Genomic DNA, 25297 nt, shown 5'->3' with positions numbered 1-25297 from the left:
ACAAGATCTGCCTTCCATGACTGGTTCCTTCTTTATCCCAAAGTCTGCTTTTTTCACAAGCCACTGGCTTTAATTGAAATGAGTATTGGATAAACCACAAATAAAAGATTTTTTTTGCTGCCTTTGAGGAACTTTTTATTACCAAGAATGTGCCTGATCGTACAGTATGTACAGTCGTGTTCATGTTCAGCATTTAGCAGATGTTTTTATCCAAAGCAACTTACAAATGAGGATATAACATTACAGCTAACATCAAAGGTAACAATAAGCTACATCGAAGGAAAACCACTCGTCAGGCTCTGTCAGAGGTGACAGTGTAGAGTGCAGGCATAGAGGGAAGTACAGAAAGAGAAAGGGCAGTAGAGGGGGTAGGGAAGTACAGGGTAGGCTCTCTGAAGTGCTGGGTCTTCAAGAGTTTCTTGAAGATAGACAGGGACGCCCCTGTTCTTGTTGTGCTCGGTAGTTCATTCCACCATCGAGGAAAGATCAGCAGCAATCAGACTTGGATGTAATGTTTAATTTTGGACAAAATAAAACAATGACGCAGTTTAAAACTGGTCATTAAAATCCCCCTCTAATCTTCTTTATGAGCAATGATTTAGAAAAATACATATTTCCCAATGCACCACCACAGTAAGCGCAACAGTGAGAGGGATGCACGCTGGCAGTAGTAGAGAGAGTCCCTGGGAGGCAGAAAATGGGAGTCGTCTGTGTACATAAACTGAGCTCCCACGAGGCTCATTATGCTCCATGCTTTTTCTCCATCCATAACTACATCCCTGGCTGCTATCCATGACTTTATCCCAAACCAACAGAAGCTCTCAGGAAATTCATCAAAATGACTCATCACACCAAGACTCGCGGTCAGCATGTGACCAAAATCTCGTGGAGCCAGAACTGTCCTATGCATCAAGCGAAGCAATACATCTCTCATGTGGTTTGCATTGGAGATAGAAGAAATGAGATCAAAATATATGATTTGTATTTTTAAATCCAATATCAGGCTAAGTAGTGAGTGTCGAAAATATTTCTTAAAAAATACCTTTGGTGACGTTTAATTTATACTTGGAAAAAGAATTTCCTGAAGACGACGATGTGCCCCAGAATGGCATCATCCTGGTCAGTTTGTTTTTTAAAGATATGATGAATTCAGCTTTGGTTTAAAAGCCCCTCTCTTCTCTAAAAATATCCCACTGTCATGCAACATAGATGAATGCAAACCCGTGGTTTCTGCTGTCAAGACAAGACGCCAGAGGAGAATGTTTTGACACCGGCAGGCTCCCTTTTCTCAGTGGAGTCATGAATAAGTAACAGAGCGTTTGCTTTTAGCGTCCTGATGTCTGTGTGGAGCTCCATCCCTGCCTCTCTCAGGCTGGACTGCGGCAGCTGGCTCTGCGTTTTTTGGTGCTTTGAAGCTTTGGGGGATTGGAGACAAGTTTGTTTGAATGTGTGCTGTAGTTGTGTTGTCCATCCTAAACAAAGCAAAGCCTGTTTGTGCGCTTGTCCTAGGCTACATTTAAGTGTGTGTCTGTAGATTCCTGCATAATGTGTGTGTTTCTGAGCAGCAGGATCCAGGCCGTCACACTGTGGAGCTGTGACAGTCGGGGTGAAGCTGCACTGCTTGTCGAGTGCTGCCGTAAGCAGTGAGGAGATTTGAAGGAGTAGGTTTTTACCATCAACGACAAAAGCCAGTCATTATATAAGATTCTGTATCATTCATCTTTTCTGCCATCGGCGCTACTCGGGATATATCCTCTCTCACATTACACCTGACACTGCACCTCAACACTTCTGCTATCTAAGTTTTCTGACACTTCATCCGTCTTCAGAATTTCATCTTCTTCAGTCACTGGAACCTAAGTAAATTCAGGTGCACAGACTGAACTTACCACACTGTGATGATAATTTGAATATATTTTATCACTGATCTGAGAACCATGCTGTATGTTTGTGTCTTCATGGATATGTGTGTCCTAACTTTTGCTAGTGCTTGCACACAAATACATTTCCTTAATGAAATAGACAAGTTTTGGCCCACACCACCTTATACGAATTAGCTATTTTCCAAGATGTTCTGTTTACTGTTGAAGGAGTTGGACCGTTGGCAATGAAACAGAAAGCCTGCATTTTATTAACATGATTTTTTACTCAACTGTTGTGGTTCATCCTGTGAAGATGTCTACTTTCACATTAAGCTGCACCCACAGGTGTTATTTCAGGAGCTAAATACCAGCATCACAATGCATCCATCACTCTGACATTAACCTTAAATGAATGTCCAAGTTATCTTTATTGTTACACAGCTTTTTTTACTTTGTGTAAACATCCTCTTTTGAGTGTGCACGGCACCCACCTCAACAGCACCCTGATTAAATTTCATCTTTAAAAAGTCATTAACTTTTACTTTCAGTAAGAAATATACTTCATTGTACATGTCAGTATTTGTAGTATAATTTGTCTCTTTAGTGTGTTATTAAACACAATGCTTAATGAAGTTCAAAGGGTTGGTTTATCAATCCAAATCATAAAAGTATCAATACCAATAATGGTATTGGTATCGGGTTGAAAGTAGTGAGTTGGGATCGATGGTTTAGTTCTTGGGAATAAAATGTATCGATATCAGTATCAGTGCTACTGCCCCTATATTTACTCGGTATTTCATTGATGCCAAAATTTACAGTATCTTACACCGCTATATAATATGCCTTGAACTTTGTTTGTGATGTTATTTTCTGAACATTTTTACTGTATTCTCTTAAGGCACTGCTTCATTCTGTAAATCTGACTCTGATCTTTAGGCCTTGTGCCTTTCTATCTGTGAACCACAGCTCTGTCTGTCAGAGGCTGATTATTCATCTGTAGTACCTGAGAGATAAACGGCAGCAGAGTCGTCAGTGTCTCACTGATACGAGATATTATCACAAAAACTGAAAATTAATTAAATCATATATTAGACTGGTGTTGTGCCCGGTAGTAGAAAGAATTATAAGCACTTGCTGTTTTTACACTTCCCATTTGGAAAGCGACACTTTGAGTTATGCCACCTCAGATGACACAATTAAAAATGCATTTTCAAGACTGATAAACTTTGTGTCACGTAAAAGGATTTCTGTTTTCTATTGAAAGTGAGACGCATATTTCATGGGGTGAACTACCCTAGGTTTGAGAGTTCTGTGTTAATAACTCATTGTGGTACAGTAAATAAGAAGCTGTAGCCAGCAGCAAGTTATAGTACCTGAGCATAAAGGCATGAAACAACTGAGTGAAACAATTTCCACCTTACTAAGATATGAAATTGATCATTTTGATGAGCTTTTTAATCATTTAACAGATGCCGTTTAGTAATAGTTATGTAACAGCCACTTTTGGGAAATAATTCACAAGAGATTAAATTGTTGAAGAGTTGAACTTGTTTGAGGCAAACTGCAGAAAGGTTTGTATGTAAAAAGAGACAAACAACAAAGGAAGCATACACACTCAGTTGAGCCAGTCTAATAGGTGAATGGCAACAACTCGATTGACCTTACGATGACAAGGCCGAAGATATAATGTTGAGTGGGGTCAGAGTTGTCTGTGTATTTATCCAATTGATGACACGTCCCATATGGCCAACTTTTTTAAATACTTTAAAACTGGTTCAAAACATACTTGGAGAACAGGAAGTACTTTGTGTCAATAGGTAACTTTACATCTGAGCACACAAGAGTCACATGTGGAGTTCCCCAAGGTTCCATCCTGGGACCTCTTCTGTTTAAAGCTGCGGTCGGCAACTTTTTTTTAGTCATATTAGCTTGAACTGTCATGGGATTCTGGAAGTAGAATATTAAATAGGCTGTTTAGGAAAAATAACGAAATCTTTAGCTCCCTCTGAAGCCTCTAATCATGCTTGCAAAAACCGAGCGCTCCCGGCTGTTTTTAACCAATCAAGTTAGGGTGGAGGAATCCTACCTGTCAATCACAGCTTGTGCACACGCTGCTGAGCGTGAGTCTGCCCCAGCTTGTGTGCGCTCACACTGGTGTGAACTCACGTGCACAACCTCGTCCACAGAGGGGGAGGGGTTTGGGGGGCGATTCGGAGCTTGTTAGAGGTTGGGGGAGGGACCTGAAAGTTGTATCAGTTCGAATTTTCAGACTTTAGACTCGTAATTTTGAAAACCTGCCGACTGCAGCTTTAACATCTACATGCTCCCACTGGCACAGATTATAAAAAAACAACAGAATAAACTACCATAGCTATGCAGATGACACACAGATATATATTACAATGTCACCAGGAGACCGAGGCCCTGTACAGGCTCTTGGTAAATGCATTGAGGAGATTAATGACTGGATGTGCCACAATTTTCTCCAGCTAAACAAAAACAAAACTGAGGTAATTGTCTTTGGAGCCAAAGAGAAACGATTACAGGTCACCACAGAACTTCAATCTATACACCTAGAAACTACCAACCAGGCCAGAAATCTGGGTGTAGTGATGGACTCAGACCTAAATTTGGAAAAACACATTAAGGCAGTAACAAAGTCAGCCTACTATCACCTTAAGAATATATCAAGGTTAAAGGATCTGATGTGTCAGCAGGACCTGGAAAAACTAGTCCATGCATTCATCTTTAGTAGGCTTGATTACTGTAACAGCATCTTTACAGGTCTACCTAAAAAGTCCTTTAGACAACTGCAGCTTATTCAGAACTCTGCTGCTCGAGTCCTCACTAAGACCAAAAAAGTGGAGCACATCAGTCCAGCTCTGAGGTCTTTACACTGGCTGCCTGTCCATCAGAGGATAGACTTTAAAGTTCTGATGCTGGTCTATAAAGCTCTGAATGGTCTAGGACCAAAATACATCAGTGACCTCCTGACCCAGTATGAACCTTCCAGACCCCTCAGGTCATCTGGATCCGGTCTTTTATCAGTTCCCAGAGTCAGAACCAGACATGGAGAAGCTGCATTCAGCTTCTATGCTCCACATGTCTGGAACAAACTCCCAGAAAGCCTCAGATCAGCTGAAACGCTCAGTGTATTTAAGTCCAGGTTGAAGACACATCTATTTTCAGCTGCGTTTGAATAAAGCTCAAAACTTTACATTTTAAACATTTTAACTACTGATTTTATATTGTTCTTATTTCTTTCTTTTTGTTTACAATTTAAATCATGCTTTTTATTTCTCTGATTTTATCTATTTTTTATTTTTATTTTTTATTATTTTATTATTTCTTTTTAATGCCTTCTTGTGATTTTATATAGCTGTGAAGCACTTTGAATTGCATTGTGTATGAATTGTGCTGTATAAATAAAATTGCCTTGCCTTGCCTTGCCTTGCTTTTAAAAACGCACAGGGTTCATCTGAGCCTCTAATACTGGTCGTGTTTTATATGAGAGCTGTTCGCTCACTTCAATCCACATATATTTTTTAGTTCCTTTTTTCTTGAGGAAAACTTTCATGATCTCTCAGCTGTAATGTTCACAGTTTGGTACTTTCCATTACTTGTATGTAATGTAATACCTTCTGTTACTGCAAAATGCCTGACTGCATGTGATTTATGGTAAACAGTGATGCCATCATGATGATTCAGATTAAAGTGATGCAAAGGTGACATAAGAAATCCATCCATAGTAAATAACAGATGTTCTGAATGGTCATAGCTGAAGAATGAACAGTATGACACAGTATAAACTCATTTTTTAATAACCAGGCCTTTGTCAATTTGATTTTATTCTTGGTGTTTCTTTTTTTTCAGACTTAAGGGATGCAGTGATAACATACTGGTAACTCATATCAAAGTCACACTGTGAGGTTTCTGTCACATGTAAGACATTTAAGATACTTCTTAATGGTTTTATGGCTCCATGGTGTATACAGACTAAATTTTTGTCATTCTAATTGCAAGCCTATTTGTGGGTCAAATTGTTGTACCACAGTCTACTTATTAGAGAAAACATAGTCAAGAATTAAGTTAAAATAGGAAGGGAATCCACTGATGTGGGCCATACAGTAATAAAGAGCTGGACTGCAGAAAGTAATTTCATCCTTAACCAACAATGCTCCTAATGTATGTTGATTCCTAACGTTCTGGTGATTTGAAACTTATAAATGAATAAGGTTGCCTAGTTAAATAGTCCAGTGTTTACAGAGGAACAGTGCAGTATGCAGCATGTTTGGTTGTTTAGGCAAAACTTTTGTTAAAAGTTGTTGTGAAATGAAATACAACCTTGAAATGAAAACATCACATTTTGCTGTTTCAAATTTCAAGGGTGTCCTGTCTTCTGTGGCTCCATTAGTAAAAAGGTTTGTTGCGAGCCATGTTTAATTTGATTTTGAAGTTTAGATTTATGAAAAACAAACAGACTTTGTAAAACAGTTTTGTCACATGTTGTGAATATTTCTGTGCAGCAGAGGCTACAAATGACAGCCGCTAAAGTGACCAGTGGCTTATATTTATTAATTTGTATATTGAAAAATGACTACAGAGATGTTACTCTGTGCAATATGAAATGTTTTGACAGCCATTCTGCCAATGGAGCTATGACTTATTCAGGGGTGGCTTCTAAAAAAATCGATAAATAGACCAAAGAGCTTCTGATTTGGCTTTATTGGTTTATTTGGTTTAAATCCAAGGATATGACTCCATTCTCCATCTGACAAGCCTAATAAGTTTGTGAAGATAAGAATCAACAAAGCTCCTATCATTGGTAATTCACTTTGCTGCCATGGAGCCTGACTCTGTTGTGCATTATGAAAATGTAATCTTATCAAACGATGAGTGTGACGGCACAATTACAACAAATCACCATTTATAAAGCTGCATAAATTCAGAATTGTTTTCACCCAAATTAGATATTTTCATTTTAATGGTAAGAACAATTATTTTGATTATTAGTGAAATCTAGATGTACTGCTTAAATTACATGTCTGGACAAACATCAGTCAGTTAAAAGTGGGAACCCTGTCAAGGCTGTGGAGAGATTTGTGACACGTGACAAGATCTGTGGTTGTCAGGTTCAAGCCCTCCCGAGAGGCATGAGAGAGCTGCCATTGTGCTGCCACTGTCCATCAAGTTGTGTGCCACAACAACTAGAAACTCCTAGAAAGAGAAACAATTTCTTGTCCCAGAACTGTAGAAGCTGCTTGGTTTGCCAAATCATCTGTCAGATGGAGCAGGGACACACTGCTCAGTGACCGTAAGATGGTTGTTACCCCACCCATCGCCTCCAAACATGTCCTCATGCCAGGATTGGTGACCATCTGCTTTCCTGTTACCCCAACTTGCAGACTTGCCAAAGTATTGTGAAGAAAAAAAGTGCCAATCTAAATTCACATTTTCCTTAAACCCAATGTGATCAATTTGTTTTGTTTTCCTGTTTTTTCCAACAAACAAAACCCAAAGACACTCAATGTGCTTTGAGAAAACCTGCAAATTTCTTGTCTATTAAGCAACTTATCTGTTGATGACTTAATCAGTTGTTTTAGTTGTACTTCAAAGCTCAGTTTCCTATCAGTACATTTGGCAAGACTTAATTTTGGCAAGACTTTGGCAAGACTATTGTGACGTTTGTTTCTGACATCTTTGAGAAGAACACAGAAATGCTGACTGACCCTCACATGATCTAATGTTTGTCTAAAGGCTGAAAACATGCTGCACTGATTTGATCTCCTTCAGGCCACTGAAGGAGGAGGTTGGTGGTTTGACTGCCTGTGGCTTGTGAACTCTTATGCGAGTTTCTTTCTTTGCCATTGACTTAAGCAAACTCCACTGTACTTATCAGGCCTGCTGTAAAGCCAGCACGGCTAAAGATTCTCTTGTCATCTTTGACTGCATTGCAGTAGGAAGTCTGGACATCTTTACTAGCGCAGTCAGTCACTGCTGACGTCCTGCTGTTTGTCATTGCTTGCCAACAGATACCTTTTGAGCTCATTCCTCCAAGGTCACTCTGTTCTTTCCTTTAATTTAGTTGAATTGAGATGAATCGAGTTAGATTTCACACTCTCTGACATGTCCTCATTGCAATTCATGGATTTTCATTTTGAAAAAATAATGCTGGTTTTGCTCAGAGACTGGATTGGTTGGATTTGATTGTAATGAAAATAAATCATTGGCAGTTAACATGAGCAGTGAATAAGATAATAAAAGAAAATGGTAAATCACATGGTTTGAGATCTCTTAGAAGAGATGTCAAAGCAGCATTTATTGTACATGTATTTAAAATAATCTGCAGTTTTTTCTGGCGAATAGAGAGAAGGGTAACAAATGTGTGAATATGTCCCAACACAAGCTGTATGGGATGACAGTATTTCACGTATTATGCATGCGATCGCTTCCGGTCAGAAGCTTCAACCAAAGACAAAACACATACAGCTCTCATCCAGCTTCCTCTTTGATTTGGCTCTATTCTGCATTGTCATCCTCCTTTAATTAACCCTGTGCAACCAGCTGCTGACGACATGTCTGATTACCTCTCCGAGTGCTGTCAGGCCCATCCTGGTTGGGAGGGGAGGCAAAGAGCAGGGAGGGGGAGCTGGCAGTCACAGTAGGTAGAAGTGGAGGGCTGAGAGAGTCCTTTCTTCCTCATTTCCATTTCCTCTTTTGACTCCCAGTCGAGCCACAGCTTCTAGCTTCTCTGCCATGTGTGGCTTTGACTCTTGTGGTAGTCTAGGTGCAGGTTAAAGCGATACACTACTGTGGAAGAAGACAGGCAGAAACCATCGTATAACAGGTGAGTTGATAGCAAAAACTAAAAACTATGTCCTCTGTTTGGATCCAATAGGATGTTCTCCATCAGAGGAGAAAGAGAACGTATTGCCAGCTCTGACATACTGAGGCAGGAAGTTTAGTTGCAAGGATGTCTTGGTGTTTGTAATTAGTGTTGTTCAAAGGTATTAACTTGGTCCGAGCAAAAGAGCTTTCTGCTACTGTACTGTGGTTGTTTTTTCCTCTGAGGACTTGACTTTGCAGTATGTACAGATTTATAGTAATTTTTTATTTAAAGGTGCCATGGCCTGAAAATAAATGGAGGCTTTTATATATTTTTATAGGCTTTAGTGGTCCCCTAATACTGTATCTTTCCCCAAAATTCTGCCTTGGTGCAGAATTACAGCCAGTCCCAAAAATGAGTTTTCCTTAGGATCCTCAGAATGAGCTGTTTACATTTAAAGCTGCTCTGCAGCTTTTCAACAAGTTTGATTTGTCATTGAACTATTTAACCAACTATGATGTGGATACATGAGAAATTTCACTTTACAGTAAAATTAATCAAGAATACTTTATTTTTCACAGTATCGTCATGACATGCTTCTCTGTACTTCAGACTGAAAAAAAAGAAAGAAAAAAGTTGTTGTACACAAATATCAGCTAAAAGGTGAATGATCAAAGAGTGAAGAAAAGTGGATTGTAAACTGGATTGTTGAGGATGAATAGATGGGGAAAGCATCTTTTTGTCTTCAAATACCACTACATGGGATTTGTTTTTTCTCAGTTTTGTTATGTAAGAGCTCCTCTGAGGAAGAGTTGCTTTCTTCCATGATCCCACTTTAACACTCCTCACCAACATTCCCCCAAATATTTATTAATCCTGTCATCAAAGTCTCATCTCTCTCTCTCATGTAATGGAATCAGCAGTTATCCTATGTTCATGCTGCTAATTGCGTTTCCCTTTTTTGACTGTTGAAAGAACACGACTCAATGTATTGAATATTGCATGAGATCATGTTAGTAATGCAGCAATGCTTTCACAGCTCTGACGTAGCTGCTGAGTATCAAATATTTCCAATTGGATGCAATGAAAATGAAATGTCAATTTCCCTCATTTATGACACATCCAGTAGGTGTTTTTGGCCCATAAGCACCTTTACTGAAGCCTCTTTTGGGTTAGCAATAGCTTTGCTAAAGGTATCTGATATGGAAGAGGAGGGACTTTCTCATAGAATTGCATTCAGAGATTTCCACTGCACAGATCAGGAGTTTGCAAACAGGTTAAAGCTTATTACAAACTATCATCAAATTCCTTACCACTCTGGTATAGTCTTAAAGAAAAAAAGTTGCACTGTGTAGGACATTACAGTTGAATGCACAATTGGTCTTTTTGTCCAATTAACTAAATCATTTTGGGTGAAATAGAGTGTTTTAGAGTTGACGATAATAATGATATATTCCTCAATATCCTCCGCAGTGATGCCCTCACAAGCTTTCCGGTCTTTACATTGTTGCTGATAGTTAATTTAAGAGGTTATGACAAAACAGTGCGGCCTGTCTGCCCCTGCTGTGGGGTTGTTGAGTTTGCCTGTGCCATTTTTGAGCACTCCCCTCCTCCCATAAGAGATGTGGTAACGTGCATGTGAAAGCGTGCAGGTCTGAGAGGAGGAGCTTGGTTAGACACAGAGCAATCAGAGCTGATCCAGAGAGACGGTATGATAAAATATTAATTTTATTACAGTCGAGAACTCAAAAGATGGAGCGTAATTAATCTATTTGTTGTTTGGTTTATCAACACTAAATCCCAGGAAATTTTAGGGAGTCCATTCTTCAACAATCTACAACTTTGTATTCGCACAGACTAAACGCTGTCATTTCTTTCCGTTCACTGAGCATCTCCACTGGAGCAGCTGGAGCACTGAAGCTGCAGTAATAGCTTTTCTCCAAGCTATCTGCAGGGTACTTTATTTGGGGATTCTGATCAATACCATTACCTCTTCTATTATCTAACTGCATGCTTTAAAAACCCATTTTCTGTCTCTGTCATGGTTTGGTTAAATTAAATAAATATATGGCCAAATCTCCCAAGATTAAATACTGCGTGATCATCCCTTATAGAATGTGGATATATTTTTTCATAATTTAAAAATATTTATTTTACAAGGCTTATAATTGTGTGTTGAACTTTCACAGTTGTTGTCTTTGATAGTGCAAGATCTTATTTTTTCTTTTTTCTTTTTATTTTTTTTACATCTCTGATACTTTTCAGCCAATCATCACACAGACAGCAGCGCATGCTGGCAGTTTGTCGCAACCCTTTGGCGGCACAAATCAACAGAGGGGGAGCTTTAGTGCGAGTTAAGCACAGGATAACTGTAAAGAAATAATGCTTCTTTTTTTTATATATGCCAAATAAACATTGTGAACTGGTATGTTTACAACCAAACTTCAAATGTTTCCTAAACTTTACCAATGAGTTTTAATTTCCTAAACTTAACCAATTTGTTTTATTTGTGATACCTAGCCAAACAGTTTGTGCCTAAACCTACATAAACAGTGAGTGATACCGAAAGTAAACCTTACACCTTGTTAAAATTAAAGCATAAACAGTGAAGTGGAAATAACTGTCCAAAAAGTAGTTAGGTAGGAGTCAAAATGGATTCAGCTGACCTAATAGTTGTCCCTCTAGAATAGATAATCTGATCTGTCTACTGACTACATTTCCATTAACCAAGTTTCTGCTTTGTTCGGTTGCTCACTATGTGGAGCAACATGGATTTCCTTAGGAACCACTTTAAATTCAACAAGTAAATGTAAAAGCTAAAGGGCATTCGAAAATTATAGCAAGAACGATTTAGCATGACTCATTGTGTTAATTAAAAGGAAAAGATACGAGGAAATTGTTTTAATCATCTCACCCACTTTTCACACTAATTCTCCAGAAAAGAAAATTTCAATTTTCTAATAGACAGGCCACCGCAGGATGAAATAGCAATCTGTTGTAGCCAGGGGGACACAACAAGATTATTCTAATGTTTAGATAAGAATTGGAAGTCAATGAGCTTCTTAGAAGCCATCTGCCCTCAAATCTTATGTTGATAGTTTTCAGCACATGCCCTCAGCGGTGTTCCACCATTCCCCTTTTAGGGTTACTCCAGTAAATGTGTCATTCTTGATGCGCTCAAGCCCAATTTATCTATTAGCCTGGAAGAAATTAATAGAAATGATCAAAAGTGAATTTGTTCTTGCTTTAAAAGAAGTTTGAATGAGTGCATTTAGGCATCAGGAGCAATCAACGCACATAAAATCAATTTGTGGTTTTAATCTCAGTTAAATCCTCTCTAATAAACAGATTTCTGTCTAAGAAGCTGACACTTTATGCTCTCTGAACCAATATTTTTACTCCACATAATACATTTGGGGATTTTGTGTATATTTTCTTTTTTCTTTTCTTTGTTTGAATCATTGTGTTAGGAACATTAGAATTGTCTGCCAGTCCCTGTAGTCTGTCAGGCATTGAAGGCTGGTCTCGGAGGAAGCACCAGAGTACAACTCTCCTGTCATTTCTGACATCTCTGAGACAAACAGCTCTGAGCTAAGGGGTAACATAAAATCAGAATATGAAGGTAACCTGGCAGTCCCTCACATTTAACCTGGACACTTAGTCACATTGGAACAATTGAAGTCACCTTTCATCAGATTGTGCTGCACTTCACTTTAAGTACAGATGAAAGGAATTGATTAAAGGGAAACAGCTGTAATTATTCATTGTTTGCAAAACCCGATGTTTGCATAAAAAACACTCATTCAGACACTTGATTTGATTTCTGATTGATTCCATAAAAACCCACTCACAATGCTTAACAGCCCTTTCATTTTCCTCTACTTAAAAACAATTCTAAAGCTGTGGATTTCTGCTAGCAAAGCTCAGACTCACGTCTGAGACACCATTTATTTTCATATGATAAGCGGCTGCCCCGCTTTAAATCTTCATCTCTGAAATGCTTTTCCAATGATGGCTCAGAATTAAAGGAAAATGACAGATTGGGACGACAAAATGAGAAATTGGCAATGATGTTCAAAAGCAAGGCCTATTACCTGTCTGCTTTTGTGCTTTTCTACACAAAATTTTTTTTTTGCCCACGAAGAATTGAAAGAAATTGGAACAAGGTGAACATGTTCTATTTGGCTGCAGTATTCAATCTAAAACAAAGCCTGCACTTTATTGTGTCCTGGTCAGATTTTGGCTGTGAATATAAATGCAGCTCATTTGAAATCTGTCAGTCAGATGATTAAATTAATTTTGCACTGCACCAACGGACAACTGGGTTGCAGGTGTCTGCTCACCACTGCATTCATTACAGATGCACTCACCATTTCGGAACTTTTGCTTACAGCATCAATCTTTTGTCACTTAATTTTTTTTAGATTTGTTAATGTTAAACATAGTTACTCTTACAGTAATTACTTTTCCAAAAAAAACTTGTGGAAATCAATAACACCATTATCTTTCCTGGACGACTACCTTTCTTTCCTTTCATCCCCTCTTCTTTTGACCACCTTTAAAAATGAGTCATTATTCTCTCATTTTCAGCCTGCCCTCAGGTTTCATCATGGGCGATGAATTATAGATGCCGTGCCAGAGTTGACTTGTTGAAAAAGTTTAATTAGCTCCTGGAAGCGGTTTCTTTTCAAATAATTTTAGATTAATTGTGTTTTTCGTGGTCCATTTTATGATGCTTATCACAGTGTGGTGTGGTTGTCTGAACAGTCATCCTGTTTTGTATTGATTGGGTCTGCATCCATTGTTTTCTTCTTTTTGTTTTTAAATGAAACTTTAGATGTTTGCTTGGATTCATCACTTATATTAAAAATGGATGTCTTCCATTATCAGGCACAAACACAAAGGCAAAACCAGCTGTAGATGAGAAGGACATGTTGGCATGGAAACCTGATAAGTCCTACAAGGACTCTGTATTGTGCACGTCTGTTGGAGCTGTCATATCTCTGGAAATTGCTATCACTTTGAGTGTGCAGATATGTGCATGAGAGAGGAAAGTGGAAGCAAAGAAGTGCTAATGTATAATTATTTGAGGTGATTTGTTATTTCTGATGGCATGAAATATATTTTAAAGAAGTGTGGTGGAAGTACGCTCAAAACAATAGCTGGAATGAAAATCTATTTATTCATTCATTCACACACAAAAAAGGAAACTAAGCCAGTGGCTTTCCTTTTTTACCACCAAAATAGAACTCATAGAGTGACGTTCATTGAGGCCCATAAAAGCAGTACACCTGTTTGATGAGACAAATTAGCTGATTACAGAAGATCTTCAAATCAGCATATCTCCTTCATTCTTACTGACATTAAGAATAAAGTTTAATGGTATTAAAAAGATGATGGCAACAGATGGTGTGCGTGTATGTTTTTAAGGCACGGAACACTGTGTGTGAAGTGAGAAAAACACTGTTGATCAAAAATGAACATAGTAACTTTACAAATATTACTGGCTACGTGATGAACTTATTCAGTCTGTTCCTCTCCTTCTGTAGTTGGGACGACAGCAGCTCGGTGAGCAGCGGCCTCAGCGACACATTGGACAACATTAGTACTGACGATCTGAACACACCCGCATACGCCGCCGCTGCCACCTCATCACGCAAAAGCAAAGGAAGCCAGGTGAGGGCACGCAGTCATTTACTATGCCTCCTTTAGTTTTTTAGTCATGCTCGTGGTATCTCTGTGGAGTGATTTGGTTTAAATAATTGCATTTTAGACACAAAAGATGTTTGATTTTATCCAAACACAAATAATATTCTGTGTCTTAACAAATGTTGAGTTTGCTAGTTTAGCTTGAATCGAAAGCAAGTCTATGAGTCAGTTCTGAAAGCTGAGGGAAATAACTGCAAGACCAATACTTAGCTCTCCTCAGAGACTTTTCTTTTATTCTGCCAAGTATCTTTGGCTCCTCATGAAATACTGAACAGGCTGGGCTCTTAAGAGACTGTGGTGTTGCTAGGGAGACTGACCATCTGTCAAGGTAGGCTGGTTATCACTGTTCTTTGTGTTCATGTGTTCATGTGGGTGTGTTTGTATGCTTCCCAAAAGTGGAGATCTGTAGGCTACATCGGTGCTTCCAAAGATAGCTGCAGCTTTACACACAGACGCACACCCTGCTGCTCTGCTTGTACAGGCACTTGCTTTGCTTTATGGGGATAGTGTGATAGTGTTTGAATATTTTTTTTTAAGTTTAAATTAACAGCTTAACTTGAGATCTATTTCCTAAGCCAGAGCTTGATTTTAGATTGATGTTCTACCAATTAGGTTTGAATTAATTTCAGTATGCTCCAAAATGAAGAGATACCCTATCATATTTTTTAGTTACTTAACTAAATTATCTATTAACTAGTGCACATGCCTTCTTTAATGTCTACCATTGCCCCTCCACAGTCCCAGAAAGGAGGCAGATCCAAGCATGCCGAGCAGGAGGTGAGCAGCAGTTGGGCCGGAGCTGAAGACCTAAAGAAGGTGGAGGAGGAGCTGGACACAAGCATGGATCCTAATAGTAGCTCCTCCCGCTGGAAGCCTTCCTCCTCCTCCTCCTCCCAAACCCAGGGTCAATATGAGGATACCGGTCAGAAAGCGGCCGCCCTGGCCCAGATGTCCCAAACGGGTTCATGGAGAAGGGGCATGACAGCCCAGGTGGGCATTACACCACCCAGGACCAAGAGTACCTCTGCTGCCATCAAAACACCAGGTAGGACACGTAAAAACACCTTTTTTGTGTTTAACCAGATTAAGTATGGAGAAATAAGTACTCCAAGTGACTGGATACATTATCAGTGAACACTGACTTGCAATTTTTCTAGCAGACATTTGAACTGAGTGAAATGACCTGGAAGTGTTGACAGCATAAGAGCTAGTCATAATCTCTATATGCTAATGAAATGCCTCAATGCTTATTTTAGCATTGGAAAATACTGAGCTATTCTTATAAACTGAAAGGAATAATTCCATTCCACAATTACTTGAGGCCACAAAGCTCAAAGCGTCGCTTGAATATTTTTATACAGCCTTAATAACTGATTAATATAGACTCTGCACTGGAGGGTGAGCATGAACAGCCTATGTCAATGTCCTTCACTTTTGTTTTGTTTTTTTTACCTCAACTGGTCGACCTGAAGCAACCCTAGAACATAATGCTGCCCCCATAGAATTATATGGTAGGCACTAAGTATGATGGGTGCAGCACTTTATGCAACACTCTTCGTCCCCTGATGCACTCGTCACTCTGGAATGCACCACATGACTTTTTCAATTGCTCCAGTGTCCATTCTTTATGTTCCCCAGCAAAACTGAAGCCTTTTTGGTTAGCTTCACTAAGTGGTTCTCTTAAGCCTATACAGCTGTTTAGTGTGAATACATTGAGTTCTCCACATTGTGCTTGTGGAAACACCCTTACTTTTACTAGTAAACACTGCCATCAGTTTTTCTATTGATTTCCTTCTATATGATTTCACCAATGTGTTTAAATAATCTCCTCTCACAATCATTTTAAGAGTTTCTCCCGATGAAATTTCTTCCATAAAGATGATGATTGACAACTTTGACAACTATCCGACAGGTTTTAATGTGTCGGATAGTTTTTCACCCTATTTTCGAAATCTTCTTAGTTGTTTTGTTTCTTTAATGCAGAATACTTTAATTTAACCTTTCTCAAAAACTGGGGCAACCACAGGATGATTCTTCTGATGTGGTTGTTTACGGAAAACACAATTAAAAGTTGTTGTTTTTTAACTATTACAACTCAGGTATACTCGAGGTCCAAAGCAGCTAAACAGAATACAGCCATCACGGATTTTTAAAATTGTACTGTTGTTCTTTTTGTTCTCATTATTCAATATCTTTTGTGAGAAAGGCTTGTGATGTTGACTTTTGGTTGAAGATGTTGATATAAAGCAAATTTATGGTCTTGCCCAAAAAAAATTGATATTCATGTAAATTTACAGGCAAAACTGATGATGCTAAGGCCTCAGAAAAGGGCAAGGTACCTTCCAAGAGTTCAGCTGGCATCCAGCGCTCACCCTCAGATGCTGGGAGGAGTAGTGGGGACGAAGGCAAGAAACCCCCCTCTGGCATTGCACGGCCACCCACCACTGGCTCCTTTGGATACAAGAAGATCCCTGGTCCCACTGGCACCTTGATCACTTCTAGTGGTGCAACACTGGCCAGTGGCTCAGCTACTCTGGGGAAGGCACCTAAATCTTCAGCTGCCCTTGGTAAAGGCACAAGCATCAGTGGTGTGCGGAAGACCAGCCTGGATGGCTCACAACCTCAAGATGATGGCATTCTGCTCAGCTGCAATGGCTCCAAAATGACACTGCAGTACCGCTCTCTGCCCAGACCGGCCAAATCCTCAAGTGGGGTAGCAGCAGGACGCAGTGGGCATCGCTCCAGCTCCAGCAGTATTGACTCAAATGTCAGTGGCAAGTCAGCAGGTGGGGCTACAACACAAGCAGGTGCCAAACGCAGGGATGGAAAAGTGGGTTCGGACCGCTCTAGTCCCATCACCATCAACCAGACAGATAAAGAAAAAGTGGCGGTGTCAGAGCAAGATGGAGCAACAGGAGTGTCCACCTCTCCCAAGTCCAGCCCCACCTCCAGTTCGGCAGGCCAGTCAGGCCTCAGGCAGCCAGGCTCCAAATACCCAGACATTGCTTCTCCTACCTTTCGCAGGTCAGACACACAATACATGCCTACTGCACCCATTATGTCTTTGTTTCTCACTGTGTGCTTCTGCGTGAATCAACCATTTCATTGCATTTTTTTTCAATTAAGTGATTGTTAGCTTTAACAGGAAAACAAGCATGAGGCAACAAGCTCAGGTCTTTTTAAAACAGCATAAGATGCCCCCAGGACATCCAGAGTTTAACTGTGGTTTTAGATTTATAATAAATGTCTTTGGTGCTCAGTAATATTTTCCTGATGCAGGCTGCTCCTCACGCTTCTGTAGTCTGCAGAGACATTTACTGCAGATGACATACATAATGGTGAAGTTTCACCATGACTTAACATTCTCTGCCATCTCTATCAATTCATTTGGATGCACCAAATGAATGTAAAACACCTAATAAATCATATTTGAGCACCTTCATTGAAGAGTTGATTGAGCGAGTATGCTTGACTGCACAGCTAAGGGGTGTCATTATAAAGATTGCTCCCTGTTGTAGTTGATGAGTCACTGCAGATGAAACATTTATTTGCCTGGAAGATGAAGCACTGATGACTTCTGATTGAAATCAAATGAATCCATCTCAGCAGTCTTGATCAGAGCAGGCAGGTGACAGGTGGTTTCTCGACAGCCAATTCCTGATTTAAAGCTTTCATTCAGCAGACTTGTCTGAACATACGTCCCATCCCATTTGTCAGGCCAGCGAGTTTCATCTGCATGTCTTCAAGCCTCTTCTTCCTCAATGAAGTGTCACCTATATAATTTGCGTGAGATTGCAATGACAGACTGGAGCAGGCTCAAGCAGAACAACAGGCTGTCTGAACAGATGTGGGAGGCATACAAGGTTGAGTGGTCTAACAGATTAGGTTGTTTAAAGTCACAGGGGTGAAACTGACAAAGCTGTGAGAGCAGATGTGTTGATTCAAATTACTAAAAGTTCAAATCTAAAATAAGGTGAAGCTTGCCACAGGGGATGAAGGTGTTGGGGAGTGTGCTCAGTGTTTTGTCTTTATTAAAGAGCTGGCATTGTGCTGAATTATGGGAATGTTTTAGAGGCTTTTTTATATTAAAAGATATATAAAAGATCCTCGATACACAGCATAAACAGTTAAATGACCTCAATGTAATCCACTTTGTCAACCCAAAGTATACCAAAGTCCATTTTCCACTATGGAGCTTGCAGGTGCTCATCACTTGTTCTTTGAGCATTTCTAAATGACTGCACCCACCTCTCTACCCCCAGATTGTTTGGCACCAAAGCCAGCAGCAAGCCCAGCTCTCCGGGCACGCCCGACTCTGGCAAGTGCCCGTCAATACTGGGCAGCCCCCACGGCACACTGGCAAGGCAAGCCAGTCTGGACTCCCCCTCCTCTGGCACAGGGAGCCTGGGCAGCGCTGGTGGCCTGAGTGGTGGTAGCAGCCCCCTGTACGGTAAAACCCCAGACCTGTGCACTGACTCCTTGGCTTCCAGCCCGGCCTCTGGCCTCTCCCTGCCCTCCAACGCTCGGCCCTGGCCAGCCTGTAGCTCGTCAGCCGGCAGCAAGGACACGCTGAGCTGCCAGAGCATGACCAGTCTGCACACCAGCTCTGAGTCCATTGATATGCCACTGGGCCACCACGGGCCCAAAGTTACACGAACCGGCAGTGTCAAGTCCACCCTGTCTGAGGGGTGAGTAAGAGGGAATACAATTGGGATGAATCGCATTCATTGTTTCATTTGAGAAAAAGAGACAAACTAGGTTTCTCTCTACCCGAACACATAAAAATACAATGCAAGGAAGACTAAATAGCCATGACAGTGATTAATAACAGTGACGATAAGCTAATAGTCATTCATCCAGCACAGTTTCTGGCTTGGCTTTGGAACTGCCAATAATAATAATAATAATATTACAATTTGGTCTAAAGCCATGGCAGAAAAATACCACAGTAAATTCAGATCATTTCAGCACATATACTCATGAGAAGTCTGTATCAGTGTGTCCATTGTTTTGTCCACACACTGCGCATGCAATAAATCACAGAACATAGCCGCAGGGCACACATTTATTTCCTTTTATTAGTTAAGCCGTATGTCTCAAAAATGAAACAATCAACTTGAAATACTACCTGTGTTTTCTATTTGTTGTCAGTTGTACTGAAATGCATATGTAATGTCTTCATTTTGTGTGTCTGAAATTTGAAGTCAATTTTGTAAAACGTGGGCCGTTCTGTTTTTGATGTCCATCTAATCGTGTCATTCGTGTGTTTTAACAGCATGCCTCTTGACAGAAACACGCTTCCCAAAAAGGGACTGAGGTACAACACATTTGCAATTGTAATAGATCATGAGTGTGAATTTGCATGAAAGCAATTACTCAGATGTGACACATACTTTCTATGTTGTATGTGGCACAATCTGTAATAGTGCCCCAAAAGGTATTCACGGAGCTGCTCGAGGTGTGTGGAAAAGAATATGGATAAGTTAAATGAATTCCAAATGGAAATAGGGACAAACAAATTAACTTTAAAACATAAATATGTTAGAATAGCTGAAGTTAAAATAATTACACCAAATCTAGATTTTGTTTCTTTGTATTTCCAAAATGAAAAAAAAAATATGAGAAAAAGCATGAAAATAAACTAGTCTAATGAAGATTGCCGTCTCAGATGATCAGGCAACCATGAGTGTGCTTTCCATTTGTTTGCATGTTTGCCTCTTTGTGTGCATCCTAACCCTCCCATCTCATGTAAAGCTTAAAATGTGTTAAATGCACCCGCAATGACAGAGCAATTCTCTCTCAGCTCCTGAAATTACCTAAACCTCCCTACAGCAAAGGAGTTAAATGGGTGTTTTAGATTTACCTGGAACAGAAGGGAGAGAAATACGAACAGTAACGTCTTCATCAGAAGTGGTAGAACTTGTGCTAGGAGCAGCCTCTGTAGCTACTTACACAATGATCCCACAGAGTGGTAGAATGGGGCATGTTGGTTTCAAACCATTCATCATTTACAGTGCTTCTGGGGTACTTGGTCTTTTCCAGCCTGAAAGCATCTGATCTCATGCTGGATTTTATGCCTGTTGGATGTGGTCCTCAAGAGTTTTACCATACCGTGTATTTGTATGGCTGGCTGTTCACATCTCTAATATGCCAAAAGCTGTTTTCCTACAAGAGTAGCTCATATAAATTGTTGCCATCTTTAGTGACATACTGTTAATAAGTGATTAGTTTGCACTTTATTTGTTTGTTTGTTTTTTGCAAATTATAATGAGTCACACACTGACTCTTTCAGATATTTCAGTCTGTTCTATTTCAACTGCAGTACAAATACTGTGATGTCTCATCATTCAGGACCTTTTTAAACACACGAACAACGAGAGCAGGGTCAGATGTGACAAGCGTAGTAATGTGGCCGTTTGAAGGAAGATGCTGCTGAAAAGTGATGAGTGCAAACTCAGTTATCATCCTCAGAGGATTAAATGTGGCCGATTGTCATGTGTGAGATAAGGGGGCGTTCGGCTTCTGAGCTACTTTGGAGTTGGGAAGAGAAGAGATTAATGGCAGTGTATGTGTGTGTGTGTGTGTGTGTGTGTGTGTGTGTGTGTGTGTGTGTGTGTGTATGTTTTGCAGCTTTGAGCCTAAACTGTATGTGTGTGTGGTTAATTCACTTTTTTCAAGTTTGTGCAAGCAAAAGTTAGTAGCTTGCCCAAACCACTGTAGCTTGCATTAAACATCTCTGTTACTATGAGTAGTTAAGTGAGTATAAGATAAACTGATCTCCAAAATGCATATAATTAATCATGCAAAACCTGCAAAAAGGTTTGAGCTCTTTGATTACAACTTTGTAAGTTATCAAAGACATTGCATTCTTTTTATAATACAGCTGTCACCTTACATGACTTTGTCAGTTGTGCTTGGCTTTAGTTAATAACATAACGTGGTTAGGGTTAGATATCTAAACTATTTAGTTAGTCAGAATATTATCATAGTTATTGCTGAAATATGCTGAAATGCTTTTTTTTAATTTTCACCCTCATTTATGCCATTTTTACATGGAGCATGCAGTTAGAGATTGCATAGTATTTATGTGTCATGGCTGTCTGCATGAACATATGATCCATGAGGATGTTTTAGAGAGGAGTATTCAAAAAGGAAGATAAGCTGGTAAAGGCTGTAAGAAGATAGTGCTGGATTTTGAGATATCCATTTCCTCAGTTTGTAATGTGATAAAGAAATGGCAATTACCAGGAAATGTTGTGTTAAATTTGGGGTCAGGAGAGTTTGCTGATAAAGGTTAATTAAAATCCATGTTCGACTCCAAAATGCTTTCTGGAAGGTTCAGAACACTCTTGAGAGTTGGTGTTCTGTTGTGCAGCTTCATCTGCACAAATATGAATATCAAAGATGAGTGCCTTATATCTTTTGGAAAAAAGGCTTTTGCACAGCTGTTCAAGTAACAGAAATGCTGAACTCTTGAACTTTTGCATGTTATTATGTACAGTATGTAACTATGCATCTTAGTTATATGGTTGCATGTTTGTTATGCCATCTTCTTGTATACATCTCCTTTGCAGCTCCATTAGCACAGAACCTCACTGCTTAAACCTCTGAAAATCTCTCTTTTTACTTTGAGTTTACAGTATCTTTGTGGCTTTTTAGGTACCCGCCGTCTTCCCGACAGACATCCCACGAAGAAGGGAAGGAGTGGTTGAGATCACATTCAACAGGAGGCCTTCAGGACACTGGTAGCCAGTCCCCTCTGTCTCCTCCAGGAGCTTCCTGCACCACCACTGGAAAATACCACTACTCTAACCTATGTCAGTTGAAAGGATTTAACTAAATTGTTTCACCCAAAAGTGCTTTTATATTGTCAGTGAATTCATTTTTTGTCGACATATGAACATAAAAGAATGCCTATGCAGCACAGCACATTCAAATAAAAAAACTCCTGAGATTTTTGATATATTGACAGCTTCTGTCTTCCACACAGTGAGCCCGACCACCATCAGCCAGTATAACCTGACACCAGGCGGCAGCAGCAGCATGAGCCGCTCTAACAGCATCCCTGCCCAGGACTCCTTTGACCTCTACGGTGAGGGTCACCCACTGGGAGGCAGCGCAACCTCCCTGGAGGATCGACCACGGGCCATCAGCCGCTCTGGTTCCTTCAGAGACAGCACTGATGAAGGTAAGACACATTGTTTTATGTTAAGTGTGCTCTGAAAATGACCAAACTTTAATGCTTAGAAGCCATTAGAAACTAGAGAAACAATTCAGCAAAGTTGGGGACATCATGTTTTGATTACAGTCATGAAGAGTTTGCTTTTTCACATCTTATTTTACAGCTTTTCCAACTTGCACCATTTGTATAATTTGTTTTAAGATAATCAGTAGTAATAATACAAGGAAAGACATTTTACATTTAACATTTAACAAAATAATTTTCAACAGTATGTGAATCATATTTCCTGGGTTTTCCATCTAAATATTTTAATGACCCCCTTTCTATCTGTCTCACAGTCCATGGCTCTTCATTGTCTCTGGTCTCCAGCACATCATCACTTTACTCTGCGGTAAGTTACTTAGGCCTCATATATAAAAGTGGGCTACATGAATTTGAAATATATATAACCCCAAACTATGCCGGGGGTTGGTGGTAAATAGGATGTTGCTTAAAGAGATCACGGTAAAAAAATAAAATCAATCTAAAGCTGTATAATTTGGTGGGACTAAAAAGGAGTTTTAAAAAATAAAGAGGACACGTTCATTGCAGCTCATAACCAAACTACCAGTATTCTTGAACAATATTGTTTAGCCCTTATAGTTTTAAATTAATCAAATTCATCTCTGGCATCATCATGGAATTAAGATCAAACTGATTGACCACGTTTGGTGCAAATATATTAAAATTTTCCAGTTTCAAATGTCTGCATTTAGTTTCTCTGACCCTATAAGTTGGTCTTTTCCTGTTTATGTATGTAAAAACATTGCTCTTTGTAGGTGCATGCTCCCAGAGTAGCTTCAGCTCTGGACAGTTGTTGGGTTCCAATAGCACAGACTCTGCTTCAGTCGTCACATTCGGTGAGGAAGGAAGAAGAACTGATTACCATGCGCTTCTGCCTCTTTATTACTTGAAACTTATTAACTTGAAAGTGGCAGAGTAAATGGCGGTTGAATGATGGAGAAAAGTTATCTTTCCAAAGTTTTTTCCTCCGGTTGAAATAATCAGTTTGTTTTCAGTCTGATTTTATCCTCTTCGTTGGCAGATTTTTTCTTTTAAATTGAATCTAATAACTTTACTTACAATTTGGGTGAATTCTTTTTATTTTTGGTTGAACTGTCCTCATAATTTTTCTCATCTTTGGCATTAAAATGCTTCTCAGGCTCTTTCCTGTAATTCACATGACTGAACACATCTCACAGATCCAATGAACAAATGTTTCTCTCTTACAGACCGAGGAAAAAGCACACTCAGAGGTAAGGATGAATAAAACTTTGTCCTTTTCTCCATTTGCATGGGTCCTTTTAGCACTTTTTTGCAACACATTCATATACATGAGTAAGAGTTAATGACATGTACACCTTGAGGCTGCTCTGTACAGCCACTGAGCAGCTTAGCTTAGCTTTTCAGATGCTTGATTTTGTCTTTGCTTCATGTACAGTTCAGCTCAACATGTCAAAGGCTTGTTCTGCTCTTTGTTAGGTGCTTGCTGTCTGCATGTCCTTCAGTTGCACAGCCTCTGTACTCAGATGCACCCTGTAGGTGTCAATCAAAGCTCAAACAGTGTTAAATTATGTATAATGACTTAGAACCAAAAGCGATCTAAGCACAAAACTATTGATTGTGTTGAAGACATATACTGCACCCCCCAACTTTTGTCTCTTTTTCTGTATTTGCTCAGTTTATCACCAATTCTCCTTTGATTTTCCAGTTTTGTAGTTCGTATTAACAATGACAATGATACACTACAAACAAATGACACATGATGTTCTTCTAATGCATTTTATGTGCCACTAATGTATTAAATGTCTTTAGCATGAAAGAAGAAACACAAAAATCATAAAAGCTTTTAAGGAACATCAGCATGTACGCAAATGTGAATTGTATGTAAATAAAAACGACATGAAATAATTCATTATAAATGTCGTAATAATGAAGCAGGGGCCTCTTGAATGCCTCTTTAATCAATTTCTGTGACTTACCCCACGTTCTTATGCTGGTAAACTGCAACATCTGGCACGGTACTCATTATAAAGTAAATATTCTTACGTATTTGAAAATACTACTTGACTCAGGTATGAAATACTCGCCTATCTTTCTCTGCTTTGCTGCTCATAGTCTAAATTTGAGAAAACCAGTGCTGTGGCTTGTAAACCTGTGTCTCTCTAGCCACATCAGTTCATGCTGTTCGCTGCAAGCATGCAACATAGTGTTAATTTTGACTCTTTTCTTTTCAATCAAGGGCCAAACAGTCCAAAATTCCACGGTAATCCCCCACACTTTACGTTCACACCTCACTCCAGTGTCTTTTTAAACTGTTTACCATGTAACTGCACATTTTTTCATCAAAGTTATCAGCATGGGAGTTGCAAGTTTAGCACCTCTGTACATGGCAATCACTCAGCGTTGCCCTCTCCTTCCCCATTAGCAAATCAGAAAGCTGCGCCGGGAGCTGGATGCTTCTCAGGAGAAGGTGGCGACCCTCACGTCTCAGCTGGCTGCCAACGTGAGTTTGCTTCATCACATAAATCTTTGCAATGCCTTGTGGTTCCTTTTCTCTGTGATCAAAGTCGCTAAATGTATACTTGGAATTTTGTTAGTTTGATTTTTTGTTGTTTGTTCTTGTCCTTTGATGGGATGTCCACTTGTGTTGATAGTGCAGTAAGGATTGTCTCCTTG

General features: G+C 39.6%; 1 protein-coding gene across 6 annotated transcripts in view; it reads left to right on the top strand.

The window, feature by feature from the left end:
• Positions 1–25297, top strand: part of nav3 (neuron navigator 3) — a 201475-nt gene that overhangs the window by 140281 nt on the left and 35897 nt on the right. For 4 of the 6 annotated variants that reach the window (XM_075472210.1, XM_075472215.1, XM_075472211.1 and 1 more), the window contains 12 exons: positions 14238–14364; positions 15136–15442; positions 16695–17421; positions 18660–19085; positions 19673–19714; positions 22057–22214; positions 22388–22585; positions 22918–22970; positions 23398–23478; positions 23851–23874; positions 24861–24884; positions 25047–25124. In XM_075472210.1, coding sequence (XP_075328325.1) covers positions 14238–14364; positions 15136–15442; positions 16695–17421; positions 18660–19085; positions 19673–19714; positions 22057–22214; positions 22388–22585; positions 22918–22970; positions 23398–23478; positions 23851–23874; positions 24861–24884; positions 25047–25124 — 2245 coding nt within the window. The remainder of the gene's footprint in view (positions 1–14237; positions 14365–15135; positions 15443–16694; positions 17422–18659; positions 19086–19672; positions 19715–22056; positions 22215–22387; positions 22586–22917; positions 22971–23397; positions 23479–23850; positions 23875–24860; positions 24885–25046; positions 25125–25297) is intronic. The other 2 variants (XM_075472212.1, XM_075472214.1) reach the window with 2 other exon arrangements.

Source organism: Odontesthes bonariensis, chromosome 8 (genome assembly GCF_027942865.1).
Source record: "Odontesthes bonariensis isolate fOdoBon6 chromosome 8, fOdoBon6.hap1, whole genome shotgun sequence".
NCBI lineage: Eukaryota > Metazoa > Chordata > Actinopteri > Atheriniformes > Atherinopsidae > Odontesthes > Odontesthes bonariensis.
Note: the sequence above shows the minus strand (reverse complement) of the source record. Positions and strands in the feature narration are given on the sequence as shown.